Raw genomic sequence first — 23,512 nt, 5'->3', positions numbered from 1 at the left:
ACATTTACGCGATATTGCAGGCTGCGCCGCTCTTAAGAATCGGCAAACAGACCAGGCTGACCTTGAATAACACCTCCACTTTATAAGGGGGGGGGGGTTCACCAACCAATCAGCCCCCGGCAACAACCTCCCCCCCCCCACCGCCCCCACCCCCCCCCAAACATTAGCAGTCGCGTACGTCTAAGGCTGCTTGCACATCCAAGCAGTCAGCTCCTCTGCCCGTTAACCCGCTTAGCCGATGTCACTGAGTAGCTTTGTAGGATCCAGAAGGCTCAATGGGACCAGTGGCGTGACACGCTCCCCCTCCGCTGATGCACGCCCCGCTCCCGTCTAGCGGGCGAACACGGCGGCGGCGGCGGCGGTAGCAGACGAGAGGCTGATTCCCTCGGGGCCCGGTTAAGGAAGAGCGCCATTAAGCCTCAGTAAAGCGTGGGCCAGGCGCGTGGCGTTACCGCGCATGCAGACCGCCGCGGGGGGACTCTACACGCCGGCGCACACACGTGTCACGTGAAAAGCGGGCCCTCCGGCCAACCTTCATTAACGCCGCGCGGTCACCGTGGTTACCTCGCCTCGGAGGCGGTACGGAAAGCGGCTTCGGGGGAGAGCCGGCGAGCACGCAGGTAATGAGCAAGCGCCCCCCCCCCCTTTTTTTTCACAGTTAAATAACGGCTCCAATAGCGGGCGAAATTAGCGACATGGCAGCTCACTGGGCTGTGCGAGAGTCTGAGTTACAGCCCATAGTAAAAAAAAAACCACAACCGGCAGGATTCAGGCTTTAAAGGCCTAGTGATCCCGTATGCAGCAGACGCTAACAACCGCTACGTTTGGACCAAAACAGTTCAACCTCGAGAGATACAGCCAGAAAAATGGTGAGTATGCGGGGGGAAAACAAGACCAGGTTAAAACCTAGTATATGGCTGGACCTAACACACGTGATCCGGCCGGCCAATGGTGTAACTTCATCACTCAGTCACTCAGTCACAGACATTCGCATTTGTAGGGTTTGGCCACACTGTCGCGGTCCAGCCGGAAAGACACCAGCGACAGGAGGCCAGCCGAATCCATAAGCTACAGCTGACGCACAATGCACTAACAGGAACGAAGAGGAGCCATTAGCTAACAGGGCTAGTGGCTCTGAATTACAGCAGCTCAAAAGCCACGAGCAGCCACAACGCGGAGGCCGCAGCCAGATTCGCATCGCCGGCCGCGAGCATAATCCCCTCGGGCGCAACTCCGGCACAAAACCGCCAAGAGGAAACGACAGGCCGGACGGTGTTAAGGGCCGGACGGTGTTAAGGGCCGGGAGGGTAAGGGCCGGGAGGGTAAGGGCCGGGAGGGTAAGGGCCGGGAGGGTAAGGGCCGGAAGGGTAAGGGCCGGGAGGGTAAGGGCCGGGAGGGTAAGGGCCGGACGGTGTTAAGGGCCGGGAGGGTAAGGGCCGGGAGGGTAAGGGCCGGACGGTGTTAAGGGCCGGGAGGGTAAGGGCCGGGAGGGTAAGGGCCGGGAGGGTAAGGGCCGGATGGTGTTAAGGGCCGGGAGGGTAAGGGCTGGGAGGGTAAGGGCCGGGAGGGTAAGGGCCGGACGGTGTTAAGGGCCAGGAGGGTAAGGGCTGGGAGGGTAAGGGCCGGGAGGGTAAGGGCCGGACGGTGTTAAGGGCCAGGAGGGTAAGGGCTGGGAGGGTAAGGGCCGGGAGGGTAAGGGCCGGACGGTGTTAAGGGCCGGGAGGGTAAGGCAGCGTGTGAAGCGGTCAGAGCAGAGAGAGGGTGAACTCCAGAGCAGGTCATCTTCAGGGGAAACACGGGGGGAAAGTGTAAAATGCAGAGGAACCCCCTTCTCTCCCACACAAGGGGCTCGCAGTCAAAAGCACTCTGAGTAAAGCAGGGTGAAAGGGACGGCTGGGTGGCTCATTCGGTTAAGGCACCATGCTGTGGTGCGCGGGTGAGTCCCACGGCGTCGGATCGAATCCAGACCACACCAGAGCCAACCGTGGCTAAAAGTACAAATGCCCTATAAAGCTAAAGTGATTAAGTCGCCCAGGGTATGGGAGGGTTCAGTAGATTAGGGGGCCACGTTTCAGCATTAACACCCCCCCGCTCTGGAATGAGTCTTCCTCCAACTCATTACATTTATTTAGCAGACGCTTTTATCCAAAGCGACGTACAAAAGTGTATATCATGGCCATTGGACAACTACACAACACAGGTTCGATAAGGTACGATACTCATTTCGTACAGCTATTTCTAGCCAAGAACACAGTTCAGTTCACGCAGTGAACCTAACTCATGCCAAGCCAAACTAAGGAGAAGAGCAAGCTACAATATTAGGACAAATACAAAACAAATGACAAAAAGTTAACTTTGTGACCTTAGCTGCAGTTTGAAAAGCGGTTGCAGAAAATTGGATATTCCAATTAGGGTGGCAAGAAAAAAAACATATATATATATATATATATATATATATATATATATATATATATTTCGAGCCTTTGTGTAGACCAGCAGTACCTTCCATGAGCACCTGAAAGAAACGGTGGGGTTGTGGCAATCAACCACCTTGCGGAGGGCGTAACATGCGCCCAAAAAACCGTAAGAATCCCGCTGCGCCCGTTCATTAGGCCCGGCCGTGGACCGGGAGACCCTTTCAGCCACGCGCGGGGATCCATTACAGCCGAGGCAGGCGCCCCTCACTCAGAGCCGGAGCGGCGGCTCCCTCTCGACGCTACGCGACGGCCTCCTCGCGCCGCCGCTATATATAGACCCTTAAGTGGCGCTGCGGCTAGCTAGCTAGCGCCTGAGGGGGTCTGCGGGCGGCGTGGAGCCCGCGGCTCGGGAGAGAGGCCCTTCTTCTTCCAGCGCAGCGGGGCCGACGGAACGGAACAGACGACCCGGGGTCTCTCTCTCTCTCGGCGCAGCCGGACCGGATCGAGGAGAAACCCAGCCTCGCTACGAACAGGGTTGCCGATTACACTTCATTTTACCCCACCTCCCCTTGTCGGGAGCAGGGCTTTTCACAGGGGCAGTTCGCTGTAGATCACACTGTAGGGGCGCTAACGATAAAGGCTGCAGTTAGCACCTTTAGCGTGGTCGTCTGCGAGGCGTAAAAATTAGACTGCCTCTCGGCGACGCGCCTCGCGCAGCGACCGCGGACGGAGGATGTGGTCGGGGGGGGGGGCGATTTGCGACACCCGACCAGACGGAGCAAACGCAGTGAAAGGCGGCCCTAACGTCGGCAGAACGACGCCGCGCGCGCTTCTGCGGAATACGAGTCGCCGCCAGGCAGAGAACGCTTTCGCCGCCCGCTGCACACAGAGTAAAAGGAGAGGCAGAAACGTGAGGTCGACCCGTACGCGCTTCCCCCAGGGGTCAGGGGTCACCGCGCGCTCGTAAGCGCTAAGGAACTCCCCGCACACATGTTCCCTGACCTCGTGCTGGGGTGGGGTGGGTGGGGGTGGGGGCAGGACTCAAACTCAAAAGATTGACAGGAACTCATAAAAGTGTTCCGCCCACGAATCCCCCGGGACGGCCGACCTTTCCTGCCGGATCCTCAACACCTCAGTTTACTCCTCCTGAGCTGTCTGATGGGGCCCCAGTCCACTCCCAGGTACGCTTAATTAATATTTACAGAGCGACAGAATCGCAGGTCAGTTGGCTGCATCAAAGAGCAGCGTGGCGTCAATTAAACAGCTTATTAAAGCCTATTACTCAGGCAGGAACCTGGCACTTAGGGTTCAGCGCATTGATGGCTGCAGCCCAGGTGGTCCATTACGGGGAGCCCCTCCAGTAAAAACGTACTGGGGAATTCCAAATTAGCGCTTAATAACCAAATAATTGCAAAGACAGACTGTAATCTAATCCGGGGTCGTCCGCTCCTCTCTCTCCCGTGTGTGTGAGCCAGTGGAGAGTAAGAGAGAGAGAGAGAGAGAGGGTGTGTGTGTGTCTGTGTGTGAGCCAGAGGAGAGTAAGAGAGAGAGAGAGAGAGAGAGAGGGTGTGTGTGTGTCTGTGTGTGAGCCAGAGGAGAGTAAGAGAGAGAGAGAGGGTGTGTGAGAGAGAGAGAGAGAGAGGGTGTGTGTGTGTCTGTGTGTGAGCCAGAGGAGAGTAAGGGAGAGAGAGAGGGTGTGTGAGAGAGAGAGAGAGAGAGAGAGAGAGAGAGAGAGGGTGTGTGTGTGTCTGTGTGTGAGCCAGAGGAGAGTAAGAGAGAGAGAGGGGGTGTGTGAGAGAGGGAGAGAGAGGGTGTGTGTGAGAGAGAGAGAGAGAGAGAGAGAGAGAGGATGTGTGTGTGCATGTGTGTGTGCTCTGCTGCACATCCAGCTCAGACACAAGTCTTTCCAGGATTTATCAATCATTCCCACAGTCTTGTCCTGGCATCACATATCAAAAAAAAACCCCCCCAAAAAAACAGGGTAAAACAAATCCCCAGGAACACCAGGCTATTATCAATACGGTGCTTAATGCAAAACACACAAAAAAGAAATGAAATACAACGCATGTGTAAACACGGGAGCTCCTTCCATCAGCGTTTCTGGACGGCAGCCGCTTGACTGACAGCTCTTTCATGCTCCGGATCCACGGCCCACAGGATGAAGAGGAGGATCAACCTCCAGCGCTCTGCCTCGGTTACAAGGTCAGCCCTTAATTTCTGCAAATGGACTGTCAGTCTCCGGCCGCTGACTGGTGGACTGACAAGCGGAGAGGTGGTCGGGGGGGGTGGAGGGGGGCTCATGCACTCTCTGCTCCCAGGCCCCTGGTTAACGAGTTCCTCCGCGCGGCTAAATCGCACCTCTTGACAGGCAAAGGCACTTTAATGTGGGGGGGGGCGGTGGGGGGGGTAGTGAGAAATGACTCACATTAACATTCGTGCGACTTCGAGCCTTCTCCAGCTGTAAAAAAAAAAAAAAAAAGCCCTCACACTTCAAAAGGAGTCACTCTCGCTCGAGAGGAGGAGGGAGAAAAAAAAATTAAAACGGGCTATTTGCAAAGACAAGATGGCCTACGCTTGTCAAACGTCATCAAGGCTTTTAACGAGGACCGAGACTCAACCCACCACTGAGCGCCTGGATAAATCTGCGCCTCGCGGAACGCAGCGGTGCGCTGTTCACACACCCGCCCGACGCCGGCGTTTGGGCAAAGAGACACGGACCGGAACCGAAAGGTCATTAGCGAAGCTAATTAACGATACCGAACATGAGCTTCAAAGGCATCGGAGGAATTAACTGTCGATTGGAGGGAAAAAGGCCATTTTGCCGGATTTCAATCTTCCTTACGGAACAATGACGAGCAAACTATCAGATACTATACATCATACATCATCGTTTACATACTGACCACATTTTTTTTTTTTCTAATCCCGAGCTTGCCACAGGGTTGCCGTATACTGGCATCAATTAAACTAAATGAACAGATTCCAGCAATGGAAAAATATCAGTGGGTAGGTATTCTTAATCATCCAGTAATTACTCTATGAACGCACAAAGACTACAAAGAACCATTAAAGATACATATTCAATAAAAACCCTCCATCCTTCAGGGAAAAACGCCCACGCTGGAGAACAGCGGCCTGAGCAGAGCGCGTCTACAAAAGGGAGGCCTGCGATTCCGGTGCCTTCAGTTAGCGTCACGGCAACGCCGCGCTCCGCGAACGCCTCGACCCGACAGGAAGAGCGCGGCTCAGAGGCCAGCCGTCGGAAGTCCGTTACTCACGCCGCGCCGCCAGGGCTAACCGCGGGACCGCGCCGTCGCCCCGAAAACCGTCACTATCCACCGGAAAAAAAAAAGAGCCCCCCTTTCGTTCCCGAAACGCGCCGGCCGCCCCTCGGACGCCGCGGTAACAAATTGAAACAGTTGTACACCAGGCGAGCAGACGGGCTTTCACGGAAAAAGAAGGCTTCGCGGCTGACAGCTTTAAGAGACACGAGCGAGACCCGCGACTCCGCAGCTGTCAGAACGCTGTCAGGCCGCTGACGGCCCTCTCTCTCTCCGGATGCGGGGCGGGCGAGGCGAAGGGCGCGCGTCACTCACTCGCAGACGAGGCGCTGACGTCTCCCCCGCGCCGCCGTGTGAGGGCAGCGCCGCCGTGTGAGGCCAGCGCTGTGCGCCACCGTGGGGGCGAGCGGAGGGGCGCGGTGTACCCGGGACGGGGGGGGAAACTGCAGCGCCGCAGGTGAAAATCGACGCGGTTCGGGCGGCTGGCACTGCCGTTTTACCCCCCATCCCCCACCTCTCCCTGAGCACAGACGGGCCGCTCTGCTTGCCGCCATCGCCCCAAAAACCACGGCTCACCCGCCACACTGGCAACCCCACCCCACACTCTCACTTAAGTGCCCACCCCTCCCTTCCACCAAAAAGAATATTCGACAATTATTGCACCGGTTTATCACCCCAGCCCGATCCAAAAGCAGTAAGGCTACACAAGCCACAAAACAGCCCATCCGGAGACAGGAAGTACATAAAACACAAGGGCAAGCGTTTGTTTTTATTTCTCGTATTAAACTTTCAGGCACTCGCACAAACTGCCATTTAATACATTCCCCCCCCTTTCCGCGGAAACGCTCCTCTCCACAACAACGAAAACAACAGTAAAACACCCGAACGACGAGGCGAACAGACCGAGGGCATTATTCAGCCGCGGTGAAACAATTTGCCGGAGAGAGCTCTGATTCCGCGCAAACATTAGGCCGTCGCCCAGAGCCCCGCGAATCTCCGACGGCTTTGGCGAGGGACGAACGGAGCCGCGGAACGTCTGCCGAGCTCGGAACGCTTAATCTCCGGAGTTTTAGGCGCGCGCATGCGCGCGTCATCGACCGCAGATCGAGCCGACGGCCCGCCGTCGCTAACGTTGCGCGGGCGTAAAGTGGTTTTGGGATGAACTGATCCTTAATGGCTTCCGACAGATTTTCAATTCGGGATTCGAAAGCCCGGGGAGGCGGCCCCCGTCTGTTCCTCTCATCAGTGACAGAAGCTAGTCGCGTTTTTACATTTTTCTCAGCGGTCCGCTCAGGACGGATTAATCTCGGAAGGAAGGGATACTGGAGGTCTCAGGGTGTCTGTTTTGGACAAGGCCTCGTTTCCATACCTGCTTTGGCTCCCCCTCCGTCTGGATATCACTCGAAAATATATTTTCTCTGTACCATCGCTGTTTATTTAAAAGTGTCTCTCCACTTTTAGAGCAAGCCAACCAAGAGTCGTAAAACATGGCCACACTTCAAAGAACGAACAGACTTTTATCTTTAGTCGTGTACAATCCTTGTTTTTTAAACTCAAAAGACCAGCAGAAAATAATGTGCGCCAATTATCAAGCAAAGAGTGTTTGTGTGGGAAAACTGCAGCTAGTCAAAAAAAGGACCTGAACTTGCAAACGTGCGGTAAATGTTGAAAACTGGGAGTAGACAGGTACTGTACACAGATAGACAGTCCAGCACACTGTCTGCGGACTTTTGCTTCTCATGGTCAAGTGTATTCAAAGCATATTTAAACAGCACCAACCCTCCTTTATAGACATTTCCCACAATTTTTGCACAAATTGCAGACAAACTCATCATTCATGAAAGAAGAGGAAGTGTGACACAGGGTATGCTCACAGGCACAACGACCCACGCGGTCCGCTTCACCACCAAACAGCGATTCAGGGCCCCCTATGATGTCACTTATGTCCGCGTGGACCCCGCAGGCGACCGTCCGCATACTTTTTTCGGGGACTGAACTCCCAGTAGCACTCAATAAACTGCACCGCTATGGTACAGTATGGCCGCATTACCATGAAAACATTGCTCATCACTTAAGAGGTACTTAAGAGGTGTTTGAAACCATTGGTCTGTGCATTTTCTCAATTTCAGTTTTGGAGTGGCCTTGTCAAGTCCTGGCTTGAAGCCAATAGAGATGCTGTGGCAGGACCTGAAAAGAGCAGTTCACGCTCAAAAACCTACCAATTTGTCTGAATTAAAGCAGTTCTGCAAAAAACAGTGGGCTAAAATTCCTCCACAGCAATGTGAAAGACGGATATCCTATTATAGTAAGTATTATATAGCAGTTATTTCTGCTGGTGCTGCTACCGGTAACTGAGTTTAAGGGAACAATTACCTTTCCACATGCGTGATATGGGGGTTTGAAAACTTTTTTGAAATAAATAAATGTAATTAAATAAATGAAATAATGAATTTTAAAAATGTGTTTATGTGTTTACTCAGGTTCCCTTTGTCTAATGTTGCACTTTGTCTAAACATGTAAAACCATTCAGTGCGACAAACACGCAATAATAGAGGAAATCACGAAGGGGGCAAACACCTTTCCACCGCACAGCAGCGGGAAATCCCTGTTGGTTCAGAACGCTGGGTCAAGCGCGGCGAAACAAAAATAAATAAGGAAATGAAAATCATTTTCCCGCATTTTGATAAAACTGCATCGGGCTCTGATGCACCCTGGGAAGGAAGACTTCGCTCCGTACCGCATCGCGGGTTTAGCGGACGTGATAATTACCGCATTTCCCCGAACGGAAACCGCAGTGAATTAAACCTCGATATGAGCCCAGGCGGTTACAGGGGGGAAAAAAACTAACATTTTTAGATGTTTCCTTTTCAGACAAATTGTTTATATTGGTAGATTTCCGTTAAAACGATCCAAGGTTGTGCCCGCCTTCCTGGATTCGCAATGAGTCAGGAAGTATGAACAGGAAGCAATCAACAAACAAGCACCATAAAAAGCAAACCAGGCTTTTCAGTCGGCGGCCTATCATAAACAGCTACCCTCACGACAGGGCCATGGGTCTTAATCTGTGCGTTCTGCCCATACCCCAAGCCGCATCTCGTTACCCATATCAAACAAACGCGCGACACGCTTTGGTTTTTAACTGAAGCGGAGGTGAGAAAGCGGGGGTGGCCCTATTGTTTATTAAGCAATGCGATGTGAATAGAATTCGGCAGGCGATGACGGCGTCCGTTCTCTCCTGAACCTGCCGAACACGGGTCAGCGATACGGAAAACGGTCAGACCGCACAAAAGGAAATCGCTTTTCATCTCACCTTTGTCTGTTTTTCGGGTCGCATTCAACCAATCGGCTTCGTGCTTTGAAAGCGAACCATAGCAACGCTAGGTTGCGACACGATGACAATGCGGCAAACCACATCACCGGTGACTGGCCAAACCATATCAATCGCCGGCGCCTGATGTTCGAACGAGTCTCTGTTCGCCTCCCCACCGAGAAGCCGCTGAATATCGCGGCGACGTAGCGCTGGATCCTCAAACTTAAACCGCGAACAACGCCTTGCGTATCGCTCGTCATCGCAGCCGTCAGCTCTCCCTGACGCGCACGATCAGCGACAAAGTCGTCCATCTGTCAGGCTCGCGCGGACCTCTCCGTCGGTCCGTCCGCCCGTCCGTCGTCCCGCCGCGAGACTATTAGAGGCGCCAAACTACCTTGAGACTGGCAGGTGCCGCCATCTGTCCGCGGTCGAGGCTGGGGCCGCGGGGGCAGGGCGGGGCGGGTAGATACGGGCTGGCACAGGGGCTGCTCATGGGAACGAATGAAAGGCTTCTAGCGTCAGTTTCCCTGACTTCTATCTTCCAGCAGTCTAGCTGAAGTTAAATCTAAGTGATAATGTTAATTTATAGGTCTTTGTCGCAGTTATGATCACAAAAATACATGCTGACTTCCTGTTTTTTTCCCCCTCACACAATGCAATTTTACATGCAAGTGGCCGAGTTCGAAATCAGACAGAATTCACTAAACCCAAACTACCACTTTATATGGAAATAGCTTTTATTGCAAGTAGCCTAGAAATACCTTGTTTGAAGGGGAACTGCATGCATTCACATTGTACCGGACGGCATCTGACATTTTGTTTATTGATACACGACTGCAAAACACGGACTGTTCTTGCAGGTCGCACGTCCACTTCCTACGGGCTCGACTACCTCCTTATAAGGGCATGCGCAGGAAGCGAGTGTGCCACTGGCAAATACACTTGCGTCACTGGAACACTGTAGTTGGTTGTATTTGTAGCTAAAGCGCCCGTTAGCTTTAAAAGAAAGTATTCTCACTGTCACTGGTGATTGAAGCTTGGGTAGGTAGGCGTGGGCAGCTGGTCTCGCTATTCTTTCCCGCCCTCTCGTCATTGGTGTTCGAGGTTGTGATCGGTCTGTGATTGGTGAGTGGTGCCTCGCTGCTATCTCCACTAGCGTAGCCACTTGGCTCTTCGCTGACGGTGAGACAGTTACGATTGTAATGAGCGTTCTGTGCTGGACGTGCAATCCGATATATAACCGACGTTATACTACGCCGTGATTGGTGGAAACACGACGGCCTGCAGCACAACGAAAGTCATGGGTTGCGTATATATGAAATATCTTTCAAATATTAAACTGCCTCAGGGAGATTTCTTGGCTTAATATGTACTTATTACAACTGTTTTGCCGAGCATTATGGATTATTTTCATATTTGTGATATATTATTATTATAAAAATTGGTTTGATATTTTGGCACATTTCCGAGGACAGTATTAATTTTCAACATTTTTACCAAAATTACAAATGGAGTAGGCCACTTGCCTGAAGCATGACATGGCAGTGACAGCTTTCCTCCTAGTGCATGAATAAGGAAACGATGACATTACTACGATTATTACGATGACATGTTATGAATATATTTTAAATCGCAAGTCAAATTTTCCTGTTAGTTCAAATCTCGCACAGAACAGAAAGGTTCCATGTATTTTAGTTTAGTTTAGTTTAGTTTATTTGACAAAATGAAAACACATGTATCAAAAGACTTGCATGTGAAGAAATTGTCAAGGACAACACGAGAAAGTCCTGGACTTATTTCCATCGTGGTTCTTGATGTTCCGTGTATTTTACAATCAGGCTGATATCTTCGAACAAGTGTACCACATACGTACAATCGCGTAATCGAAATCCGACTAATAAGACGAAAATAAAGGAACAGAACAGAAAACGGAAAAATATATATATTAATAATCTTGAGCCATTTACTCGCAAACGCGAGCGCGCTGACTGCTCTCCAGCACGCCATCGCCAAAGTGGCCATTATCAACAAGTAGCGCTGCGCTAGGGACGCATCAAACGGACACAGGCCGGCTCAGCCAAAAGGCACTCCATTATCCAGGCTGACGCTCTGCGCTGCGTATTAAACTTAATTACAGATAAGCCTGAGCCTGAACCGCTCAGCCCAGAGCGCAATTAGCGACTGAGAGAGGGAGGGAGAGGTAGAGAGAGAGGGAGAGAGAGAGAGAGAGGGGGAGAGAGAGAGAGGGAGAGAGAGGGAGAGAGTGAGAGGGAGAGAGAGAGAGAGAGAGAGAGAGAGGGAGAGGGAGAGAGGGAGAGGGAGAGGGGGGGAGAGGGAGAGGGAGGGAGAGGTAGAGAGAGAGGGAGAGAGGGGGAGAGAGTGAGAGAGAGGGAGAGGGGGAGAGAGAGAGAGAGAGGGAGAGAGAGAGGGAGAGAGAGTGAGATGGAGAGAGAGAGAGAGAAAGAGAGGGAGAGAGAGAGGGGGAGAGAGTGAGAGAGAGAGCGAAAGAGACCTCTCTGCAGTGACAGGTACAAATGGTGACCTTTGCTCTTCCCCCTCACAGGGGGAGGGTGCGGGGGAGGGGGGGTCGTTAAGTGACAGCTAAGGGTGCGGCGGCACCGCTGTGTCAATGCGCCATTAATACTCATTAGGACAGCGGGGAGGACGCGGATAACCCCTTCCGCCCGCCCGCCTGCCAGCGTCGCGGCAACCGCTCGCGAGGCCGCCGTTGCCGTCGCCGACGACAAAAACAGCCGCGGCCGGCTGACCTAATTAGCCCAACCGGCGCGTTACCGCATCCGTCACACGGAACGACACGATTAATCAAAAGGGGCTCGCAAAGCGCCGTAAAACCCAGAGAGGGAGGGGCCGGCCGTTCTTCGGAAAACCCACCCTGAACGACGAGCTCATTTTTTCTCCGCTCGGATCTTCGAACCTTCCGTCTCTCGTGCGCGCTAACTGCCGAAACGCGAAGGAGCGACCGCTCGGCACGGCCGGCGCGGCCACGGGCGGGGCGCGCCGATTCCACTCCGGATAAAACGCCGCACGGTCGAGCGACCGCGGCGACCGAGTCATCGCCGAAAATTACCGCGTTCCATCCGGCTCCTTTCAAAATGGAGTCTCATCGTACACCTCTATTGAGCAACGCGAGGAACAGAGCCCGGTATGGAACGCGCTCTCACCTTGACACGGCGATGCCCAAATTAGGACGTGTAATGGGTAATCATTTTAAATCCGCCCGCCGTTCGTGTAGTGTTACAATAATTGCGCGGGGAAGAAACGCTCCGTTCTCCCTCCATTGTCATCGAGGCAATTACACGTAATAATCCGCGCGTTCGACTGAGTGCCCAGGGTCAGACAAGCTAAAACAAATTAGACTGAAAAACAAAAAGATGTGTAATTATCTTTTCTGAGCTCTGCGCTAATTAGCTCGTCTGAAATGCTAATGGTATTTGAACCTACAATAACGACGGTGTTCCAATGCGACGATGAGCGCCATCGTTTCCAGTGAGAGCAGGGAGTAGGGAGCAGCAGTTGGATATAGAGGTACAGTAGTACCTGGACAAGGCCCTTCACCCTCAAACTCGGGAACAAAACCAAGCGAATCCGTTCACATGGCGCTATAAGGACTTGACGTGTGGAAGAACGAGGGGGCGATGGAGGGAGAGAGGGAGAGACACTGACCGGCCGGTGCCTCTTCCCCAGTCTCTTCTTCTTGCTGAGCGCGTGGGCGAGGCGCGGGTTGTTCTCCTGGTCCGAGTGCTGGAGGAGATGGCGGTTTTTGCGCGGGCCCAGGCTCAGGCCGTTGGCCACCCTTCCCAGCCTCCTCTTGTGCAGGGGCCCCGGCTGGCTGTCTGCGCGGTCCTGAGGCTTCACCGACATGTCCTTCTGCAGGGAATACAGAGCCCTTTTACACACCGGTACAAGTACACACACACAGTACGGACTGACATACACACAGTACGGACTGACATACACACACACACTACAGACACACACACATACACACACAGAGTACAGACTGACACACACACACACACACATACACATACACATAGTACGGACACACACACAGTACAGACTGACATACACACACACACACACTACAGACACACACACATACACACACAGAGTACAGACTGACACACACACACACACACACACACATATAGTACAGACACACACACATACACACACACATAGTACACACACACACACACACAGTACAGACACATACACACACACAGTACGGACTGACATACACACACACACACACTACAGACACACACACATACACACACACATAGTACACTCACACACACAGTACAGACTGACATACACACACACACACACTACAGACACACACACATAGTACACTCACACACACAGTACAAACAGACACACACACACACATCTGCACAAACAGACATATACACACACACACACACACATCAGTACAGACATGCATACACACATATGCACCAACAAACATACACACACACAGTACAGACATATATACATACACACACACACACACACACACACACACAGTACAGACTGACACACACACACACACATACTGATGTACACACACACAGGCATACACACACACATACACACACACCGAGAAAAGCAAACACACACACAATGAGGTCACGGTCATATGAGCTAGAATTCATACAAGAAGAACACGTTTTTTATCATAATTGAGTTTCCTGCGGGTGCTGGGCGGGGGGCGGGGGGGGGGACGAGGAGGTCAAGTGTTTAGCATGATTAGAACAAGGCCCAAACCCGAGCCAAAGCCTCCGTTCAGCGGGCCAATCAAACGCCTCCCCCGGCAGTTACTTTCTCAGAGCTGCACCCCAGGAGCCAGTTCCTTTTTAATTGTTCAGTTGTTACACGCAAGCCAAGAAGAACAAAATTACAGGCTTAGGTCACAAGTTTTTGGAAACGAATAATTGCGGCACGCAGGGCTATCCCCTCTCATTCACTTTCCAATAAGCTCATTTTGCCAGACGGGGAAGGGGAGGAGGAGGATATCTTTAAAACGCCGCAAAACGATTTATTGGCAGGGAACACACCGGCTGTCGTAAATAAGTTCTAACTGCACACAGGGGTGAAGACCCATGAGGAGGAGCGGGTTTTTAACCTCAACCGCACGCTCCTAGCGTTCGCGGAGCTCGCTGTCATCTGACTATTTTGGAAGGAAGCAGGATATAACAAGATGGAGGCTCCTGTCCGTGCGCCAGTGAAGACATGAAGGTGTGATCTGAGAAGGGGGGGAGGGGGTGGGGGTTGGGGGGGGGGGGCTGTGAAATCCCACTGAGAACTTCTGGTGCCCAAATTCCATAATGGAACCTATGAGACAAATCTGGACTGCTTGGAAGGTTCCACCACAGCATAGTCTAGACATATTCGAGAGCAGAAATCACACATATGCAGATTAAAGTTGTTAAAAAATAAATAAATAAAAGGAGGACCAGCATACTGTATCAGGCAATACACAGTTTGGCATTGTTTTAATATATTTTTCCACAATGAAGCAATTGCCTTTCAGGAGAGTAATGGATTTCGACCGCAAGAGTATTTAACTGTTTTTGAAAATATAAATTTGCCGCCCAACAGAGGGCTGAGCATCTTCAGTTCCCACCCCAATTTGGAATGGCCAATCGTCAGCGACCACAGTTCACGGTACGAAACCCTCCGCTGGCTTTGGAGAGAGTGCAGACAACCGCGGTGCTCCTTCGAAACCCGAGGATCTTCCCACACCCCAGACCACAGCCGAGCTCGCAGAGCGGAGTCAGAGGAAGACCTTTCACATGCGCCTTTTACCCTAACCGAATAAACCCTGGGTCACGCAGTCGCCAACTGCGCACAGCCCTACGGAGCTACTGGCCACAGTCGGCCGCAACAGCATTTTCTGCAAAGAGCACCGCACAAACGATGAGAGAGACCGGCTCTCAAATGCCGGAGAATAAAAGAAACGGCAGCTGCGGTATAAACTGCACGCTCTTCCGGTCCGCTGTGCTAACGAGGCCGGCGTGTTCAAGGGGGCGACAGCGAGCAGCGGTAATTGGGCCTAAAATCTGATCTGTGAGCGAAGCCGTCAGCGCGTATGACATCAGCACAAATTGCGCTCTTTAAAAAAAAAAAAAAAAAAAAAAACTTCGCACTTCAGATCGGATTCGACGCAGATCAGGCGACGCAGACGAGGAACGCATCCGCAGTCGTCCAAAAACCGTCGGCGAACCCGTTTAAAACACCTTCAAACCGCGCGCGGCGCGAGCATCGGCGCGGAAATTTAATCTGCGGCAGATCGCGCGGAGTTTATCGAAGGCTTACCTTACGCAGCAAATCAATTAAATCTGCGCGGGCTAGACCCACCCGGCTCTCTCCCCGTTTCGCCGAGCCAAAGGTTCCTTAATAAAATAAAATAAAATAAGTCTCGACGAAAACGCTAGACGGGAATAATGTATTAGCGGGGAAGCGTGCCCGGGCCTGTCTTGCTGGGCATCATGGGGCAGGTGTGAAATTGACATGGCTGCGCTAATGGTATATTGATGCTCTGTAAATGTTGTTAGCCAGACAACATGTTGTAGGGGGCGGGGGGGGTGGTGTGAAGGGAAAACCAATACAGCGATTTTCATTAGTTCGCCGCGGATTCCATCGGATTCTCCGAATGAACCGAGGGCCCGCGATTCAATTTCACGAGGTGCGGGGCTGGGGGCCCGGGGGGGGGGGCTGGGGGGCCTCGCTGCTCTTACGCGAGCGCTTCGCATTTCCGCGCGGCGCTCCATACCGCCGTCACGTCCGAGCTGATGCCTTCGCCCCCGTCGTTTGTCCTCAGAGCACAGCGCACTGCTAGGGCTGCCCTTAGTGCTCTCACACTGACACACAGACAATGGCCAATCACATACTAATCCTCTGGACAACTACCTCGTGCACAGACCTACTGACCAATCACAAGCTGCCTCTTTAAGTATTAGACTACTGTACCCATCAGCCAATTTACATTTAAATACATTTAAATGGAACATAAATATGGTAGCAGACTTGCTGGATGCTAGTGACACCCTCAATTAAATTACATTACATTACAGGCATTTAGCAGATGCTCTTATCTTGCACAACTGTTTTATATAGCATTATTTCCATTTATAATGTAAATAGTCAACTTTTCATAATAGCAGAGGATGGCTAAAATGTGGAGGCTATCCTTCCCTATTAGATAGTCCTCCTATTCCTCCAAAATGTGCAAGGTTTGCTAAATGCTAAGAGAGACATGTTCATTCGTAGAGTAAAAACTGCTGATCCCTCCCCACTGGAGCTCTGACCCATTTTTTCTGCCCGTCACCCCGGGCGAGGGTCCGCCGCGCGGTAACCGTAGCGACAGAGGGTCCGCGCCAGGCCCCGCCCGCTCACGCGTGCGCCGATCCATCCTGACGTCGGAGGGAGGGAGGGAGGGAGTCTCCGCGGGCGCACGCACCGCTCAATTTTAGGGTAAATCAGGTTAGGGGCAGGACGTCCGACAGGAAGGCGGAAGACAGGCCCCCCACATAACAGGTTTAGGAGCCCCGGCGTAGGGGGGTGACGCGGCAGACAGAGCACGCACTAATGCGCCCCAGTCGGCCTTTTCCCAGAAAAATTACACTTTGAACGATTCGCCAGAGAGTCGAAACGCGCCTCACGTGTGGAGTCTGAGGGAGGTCCGCCAGGATGTCCCGCGCCGGTGCAAACCGTTCCAGTCCGCATCGGAAAAAAAACAAGCCAGCTCCCTTCCAGCCGAAGGAATTCTTCGGCTTGCGGTGAGCTGGCCCGGTTCAGCGGCTACGCTTCCGTTTGCTCACACGCACTCGACACTTTCCGAGTCGCACCTGTCCTCTCCTTCCCGCACCGAGAAAACCGTTTATTTTTTATTAGCCAAAAATTATCTGGAAAGCTGGCTCTGGGTGACTGGGATTAGTGCACTTCCAGACAGGCCAGAACAAAGCAAAAAAAATGTGGACTTGCTGCTGTGGACCCACTGCGAGGAAACAAGATCAATTGCACACCACGGTCGATTGGTTCCAACTCACAAATAACCGGTTTGGAGAGCCGCTTCCTTACAGGCAAATAAGTGCATGGGCACATGAATCAGTTCCTGTTTTCCTTTTTTCTTTTTTTTTTTGCACCCGCGCTCATCCAAATGAAATGCTAAGACACGTCCAAACAGCTCGCCAAAAAATCCTGCATGCAGCCAATGACAGACGCCTCGAAATCTGCCATGTTCGGCTGGCACCGAAAACAAAAAGCTTTTGCGGTCTTGCAACCGCCTATAAATGTGTGCCTTTTCTTTTGGCGTCGAGGCGCTTTTTCACGAGCTCATAAAAAACTTTTTATTATTATATATATCAAAACAACTGTAAATCATTCCTGAACAGCCCCTTGAATATACAGGCTTAAGACAAATTTTCGTCTGGAGACTCACAAAGACATAATTCCATCATTGTGATGTGCAACAGATTATGTGCTTCAGAGAGGCATCCTTGCATGTCATACCAAAATCCACAAAGCTCTTTTTAATGATAAATTCCAGCTTTTTTCAGTTAAAGGAAAAAAAAAAATGAATAAATTGGTTAGAGCACCATCCCAGTCTATAAGTTTTAGTGAGCGAGACAGCTTGGCCAGGGCTTGGGAAAGGATTCTGGCATGCCTCCCAGTTAGCGCAAAAACCTTCCCACCGTGTTGCCGCGACGTTGGGGCGATGTTATAATGCTGACGAAACGCGACAGTAACGTTGTGAGAACATTTTGAGCTAGCTGGGAGGTCGGGAGATGGCGTGAACACAAAAACCACCAAGCTATGGTCAGGCCACCACAGCCTGGGCTTGGCCTGGGGGTTTCTGGGCTCCTCCTAGAGCTCGACCTGGGGGGCTTTGGGCTGCTCCTGGAGCTCGACCTGGGGGTCTTTGGGCTGCTCCTGGAGCTCGACCTGGGGGGCTTTGGGCTGCTCCTGGAGGTCGACCTGCGGGGGTTTGGGCTGCTCCTGGACCTGGAGCTCGACCTGGGGGTCTCTGGGCTGCTCCTGGAGCTCGGCCTGGGCACCCTCTTCCCCGGAGCTTGGCCTGGGGGGGTTGGGCTGCTCCAGGAGCTCGGCCTGGGGGGGTTTGGGCTGCTCCTAGAGCTCGGCCTGGGGGGGGGGGGGGGGGGGGGGGGGGGTGGGTTTGGGCTGCTCCCCCTGGAGCGCGCTGTGGCGGTCACCGGGTCTGTGCCATCGGCCCGGCCTCTCTGCGGCGAACAGCTGGCGAACCCGCCGCCCCGAGCGAAGCAGAGCGCCGGCCTCCTGCCCGTGACCTCATTATCAGCCCCCCCCCCCCCCCCCCCCCCGAGGACCCCACAGACCCTGAACCGGGGGCCCCCCTCTAACCGCACGGGGCGGACGGGTCGCTCGCTCCACCCAGGGCTGCTAATTAAAGGCAGCAGACCTCCCATTAAACAGACACCCGGACGCAGGCGCGCCGCACCGTCACGGAAACAAGGAGCCGCCGTCGCAGGGAGACCCCGGGCCTGTCACTCAAACCTGGGGCGCCGTAACTCCCCGGCAACCGTTCGGAGCGAAAGACGATCCCCGCTCTCTAAGAGTCACCTGCTTTCGCGAAGGGCTGCAATTCGCGCTCGGCAACACACGTAAGTCTGTGAACGAGGGCTCTGTACGTTACATAAAGACATTTGCTGAACACGTCTTGTAGGAATTGCCCGTAAAGGTCTTCCCTAAAGAAAGGAAAGCAGGAATGCATTTAATTACGTCGGGTTTGTCTGAGGCACCACTTCAAGTCTTTTTTCAGAGGTTTGAGTAGCGTTTCGGTCCTCTTCTCGTTCAGCTTAAGCTTTTGAGATTCACTTTATCGTTTTCGGGGTAAACATTATCCGGCAGCGGTGCGGTAACATCTCCGGGAGCGTTAAGGCGTCTGACGCTGACATCGTGACGAGTAAAACCTCGTCCCTCGCCTCCTCCCGGCGCTTAGAAAGGTGCATGCGGTGGATTCTGGAGTCTGCGATCAAAAGATACGGAGACGGTTTCAATTAGGGCCCAGACGCGGGATGAACGATCGCCTGGTGAAGATTCGACGCGTCGGTACGAAGACGGCGAGCGGTTTCAGTTCGATCCCAGCTGAGCGGCGACGCAGCAGAACGTGCAGTACGCTGCCCCGCGCTCGGTCGTGTTCACAGGCACAGCGTGTGGACCGCACAAACACATGACATCATCCCGAGACCACCCAGCCCTAGCGGTCCCAGTCAGTGATTCAACCTCTGGGAGCGGATCCAGGGATCGCAGTATCCACACCGAAAATATGTACCACGTCGCGATTTACAGACAGGCGGGGGGTTTTGGCCATGCCTGCAGTGAAGCAAACCCCCCCCCCCCGGGAAAAAAAGAGAAGAGAAAATCAGCTTAGCGAGAGAGAGAAATCATTTAGAGCGCGGAGCTGCATCCGTCCGCACGCGTAGCGGAGCAGAGGAGCTCCGCTCAATCCACTTAGCGCACCGATTTTCTGTTTTTTTTTTTTTTTTTTTTTGCTTCATTCCATTGTCATGCGTTTCTTTCCTCTGCCTTTCTGGAGAAAACGCATCGGATCCAATCTGTCAGGAGGCCCTGCCAAGGTGCGGGGAGACGGCTGAGCGCCTCGGAGCGCAGTAAAGCCCGCAATCCGGTTTGTTCCATGCCGCCGTCAACACGCCGCGTCTCTGTGTTTCTCCGGAAAAAAGCGATAAATACGACAGGAGGGATTTTTCTGTGTGTGTGTGTGTGTGTGTGTGTGTGTGTATGTAGGTGTAGGTATGTGTGTGTGTTTGTGTTTGTGTGTGTGCGTGTGTGTATGTAGGTGTGTAGGTGTGTGTGTGTGTGTGTATGTAGGTGTGTAGGTATTTGTGTGTGTGTGTGTGCTTGTGTGTGTGCGTGTTTGTTTGTGTGCGTGTGTGTATGTAGGTGTGTAGGTGTGTGTGTGTGTGTGTGTATGTAGGTGTGTAGGTATTTGTGTGTGTGTGTGTGTGTGTGTGTATGTGTGTGTGTATATGTGTGTGTTTGTTTGTGTGCGTGTGTGTATGTAGGTGTGTAGGTGTGTGTGTGTGTGTGTGTGCTTGTGTGTGTGTATGTAGGTATTTGTGTGTGTGTGTGTGTGTGTGTGTGTATGTGTGTGAGTGTGTGTGCTTGTGTGTGTGTATGTAGGTATTTGTGTGTGTGTGTGTGTGTGTATGTGTGTGAGTGTGTGTGTGTGTGTGTGTGTGTGTGTGTGTGAGAGTGTGTGAGTGTGTGTGCTTGTGTGTGTGTATGTAGGTATTTGTGTGTGTGTGTGTGTGTGTATGTGTGTGAGTGTGTGTGTGTGTGTGTGTGTATGTGTGTGTGTGTATGCATGATCAGGGTTCAAAGGTATTCACATTGTGCTACAAGCACACTATGAGAATTGACTAACATCTACTGCACATCAAAGGTGAATAGTCTGATGACACAGCACATGTTCTGTTTTTAGGATTTTGATCACTGCTATTTTCAAGCACCCGTTCGACGCGGTGCATTACACAGGGAAGGACAGGGAAGAAATTCACTGCAGCTCCAAAACATTTCTCCATGAGAAGGGTGTATAATTAAAATAGCACTAAAGGAGGCCAAATAGGAGAAAGCCAATTACTTATTAGTCACATTAAAGGGGGCCAGGCAATCTCGAAAGGCTGCTCACAGATGTCTGGCGGTTTTCATTTGAACCGTTTTTATAGAAACGTACGCTCTCCAACCTTTTCAGAAGCCGCAATGAAAAAAGAGCGTTGTAGACTCTTCTGCATTATGAGCTCTTGACTCTTGACACCGAGTCTAGCAATAAATAATGGCGTAGGCTACTTGCTTCAGCTAACATGTTTGTACGCGCCAGTATTAGCCATGCCACCTGCGGCGCCCTTTCAGCAAAAGAGCGAACAAAAGGTACAAGGAGCTGAGCTGCCGCTGATTTTCCTCTAATGTTCAGTTTGTATTACTCAGGTCTTGAGAAAGAAAAACGAAGAAAAACCGTTGTAGCGTCTCGCATTCGAAAAGGTTCTCGGGTTTCCTCGGCGACTCAGAGCGCCATCCACTTCACAGCTCCGTCTTTCAAGTGCAGATAAGAAGTCTCGAACGCGGCGAGGCGGAGGGCTCGTCTGAAGTCATCTTCGCCAGCCGGTAAATTATCCGTCTTGCAGGAAGATGCCGCAAAAACGTGTTTATTTTGCGCTCCCTGTGTTTTCCTGCGGTGCGAACGGCGAGCTCGGCCAAAGCCCAGCTTAAAGCGAACGCGCGGCGCCGCGAGGCGGCAGAGGGGGCGCGTCGACCTCGCGGCGAGTTCCGCCGACGCGCGCGTGCGATGGCCTATCGCGGGACGCGAGCGTCCAGTGATGAAACGGACAGGGGGGCAACGCGACCTGGCACTGCCTTCACGACGATCTGAATCCCGACTGCCAACTGGCTCTGAGGCTCGACCAATGCGAGCTCTCTCCTTAGCGGGGGGAGCGCAACAGGACCCGGCTTCTCCAGACGCAAACCGCGGATTCGCCAAACGAGATTCCATTTGTACCTTTTATCCTTATCTCTCCTCCCAAGAGTGGTGTGGTTCGGTCCTTTCTGAAATCACACCAGCGCGGTCTCTGTAGATTGTATCAGATAATACAGCACTTGCACAGCAACTCAAAAACACCAACAACAAAAAAAACCCCTCAGCATGTTACTCAACAGATGCATAGATGCATAGAAATAGATTTACAAATGAGGAGACGGAATTTCCATATTCCAATCCCCTCGATATATTGCTCGAGAAATAGAAGTTTCCAGACGAAGTGTCATGCACTAGCAAATTTCTGCCGTACGCGGTATTTTTTATTATTACTATTTTTTTTTTCATATGAGCTCCCGGAAACAATAAATATGTATTCGCGATTTTCGCGAACGCGTTCCTACAGAAATATCAGGGGGGAAAAAATTCCAACCCACGACAGGACGTTCAGTTTTTTTAATCAAGGAATAATCGTTCCTTGCCGCGTCGGACGCCGAGCGGCCCGGTATGGGTAAGCGAACGTGAAACGACCAGCCCGGCGCTTCTTGTTGACTGAATTCGCGTCGGCGAATAATAACGGAATAAGGTGAAAGCCCGCTACGCGCGCCGCTAATGGGGTATAATATAATCACACGCAGCGTCGCAGAAACGGCGCGCGACATTCACACTCGTAAAATAAACATGAGGGCTGTTTCGACATCGATTTGGAAAAGGAGCACAGCCCTCGCGCGCTCCGGTATTAATTATTAGCAACAGGCCTCGAACGGGCCCCAGAAAACAGAGCGGAGGAAATGAATCGATGACCTTTCCGGTCCAAGAGCAAAGACGTTAAAGTCGCGAAGCCCTTTACAGATAAACTGCGTGACCCGGTACGCACGACCACCCCCCCCCACCCCCACCCCACACCGTCTCCGCACCACATTCCTGTAACGAGGCCGTGTTGACACTGACGACATCAGATGGCGTTCTGCGAGTGTGAAGAATTCCGTCTGATAACGCGAGTTTGTTTCTCCGCCGCCGTCATTCGGTTCGCGTCGAGGCCGCCTGCGAGTTTCCGCGACGCAGGGATCAGAGAGAAAATCGTGAGGAAAGAAAAAAAAACAAAACAAAAACAAACGTCTTGTTCGCAAATCAATCAAAATGGCAGAAATGGCGTCCGAGGAGGAATTTTTCTTTTTCTGATGCTGCTCCCCCCCCCCCCCCCCCCCCTTCTGCTGGAGCTATTAAATGCAATGGGTGACAGATGTGAGGGGGAATGTACGGTTTACAGTACATCTACAGGCGAAATGAATCATTCCCTCACATCCTGGATCGCTCTAAATCAGAGGGTGTATTTTTTCACTTTATCAATCGAGTCAAAATGACTCAGGTTTTATTGTACGTAAACCTGCAAGGCTTTGCGAATTTACGACTGAGGTTTTTACCCCTTTTATTTGTCAATGGCCCAAGCTAAGCGGTAATCTTTCGACATTTCCAAAGTCTACAAACAGAACGTTATTCTGAAATGTGGTTCTGCTATCGGTGTCTTATCGTGGATTTATTTTGGAAGTCAACCGAGAGATCGGTACTCTCTGAAATGTCACCCGAAAAACTGGACTCTAAATAACCGCAGTTAAATTGAGCCTTAAGGGAACGTGTCTGAGACAGGGTGCTTGCAGAGTAGCTTCGGTGGTATTAAGAGGCTGAATCGTATAATTAAATTCACACTCCACTCAACACAAATTAATTAGTCAATGTGGACGGAAAAAAAAAACATCTCCTGGACTTTTGCTCTGACAATTAGCTTGCTTATGTCTGTCACTGCTCATTTACTGGGGTTAGTGCAGTCTAGCAAATAAAAGATTCAGAGACATAGCTCTCGTAAAAACTAAGGGAACGCTAACGCGAGAAGTGATCTTAGAGGTATTTAATACATAACGCCTAATTTTTCATGATCAAAGAGCAGAGCCAG

General features: G+C 52.0%; 1 protein-coding gene across 3 annotated transcripts in view; it reads right to left on the bottom strand.

The window, feature by feature from the left end:
* Window positions 1-23,512, bottom strand: part of auts2a (activator of transcription and developmental regulator AUTS2 a) — a 354,802-nt gene that overhangs the window by 274,518 nt on the left and 56,772 nt on the right. For all 3 annotated transcript variants that reach the window (XM_035433313.1, XM_035433315.1, XM_035433314.1), the window contains exon 3: window positions 12,693-12,896. In XM_035433313.1, the coding sequence (XP_035289204.1) occupies window positions 12,693-12,896 (204 nt within the window). The remainder of the gene's footprint in view (window positions 1-12,692; window positions 12,897-23,512) is intronic.

This window comes from Anguilla anguilla, chromosome 9, assembly GCF_013347855.1.
Source record: "Anguilla anguilla isolate fAngAng1 chromosome 9, fAngAng1.pri, whole genome shotgun sequence".
Classification (NCBI taxonomy): Eukaryota; Metazoa; Chordata; class Actinopteri; order Anguilliformes; family Anguillidae; genus Anguilla; species Anguilla anguilla.
This window is presented reverse-complemented; position numbering and strand designations above follow the sequence as displayed.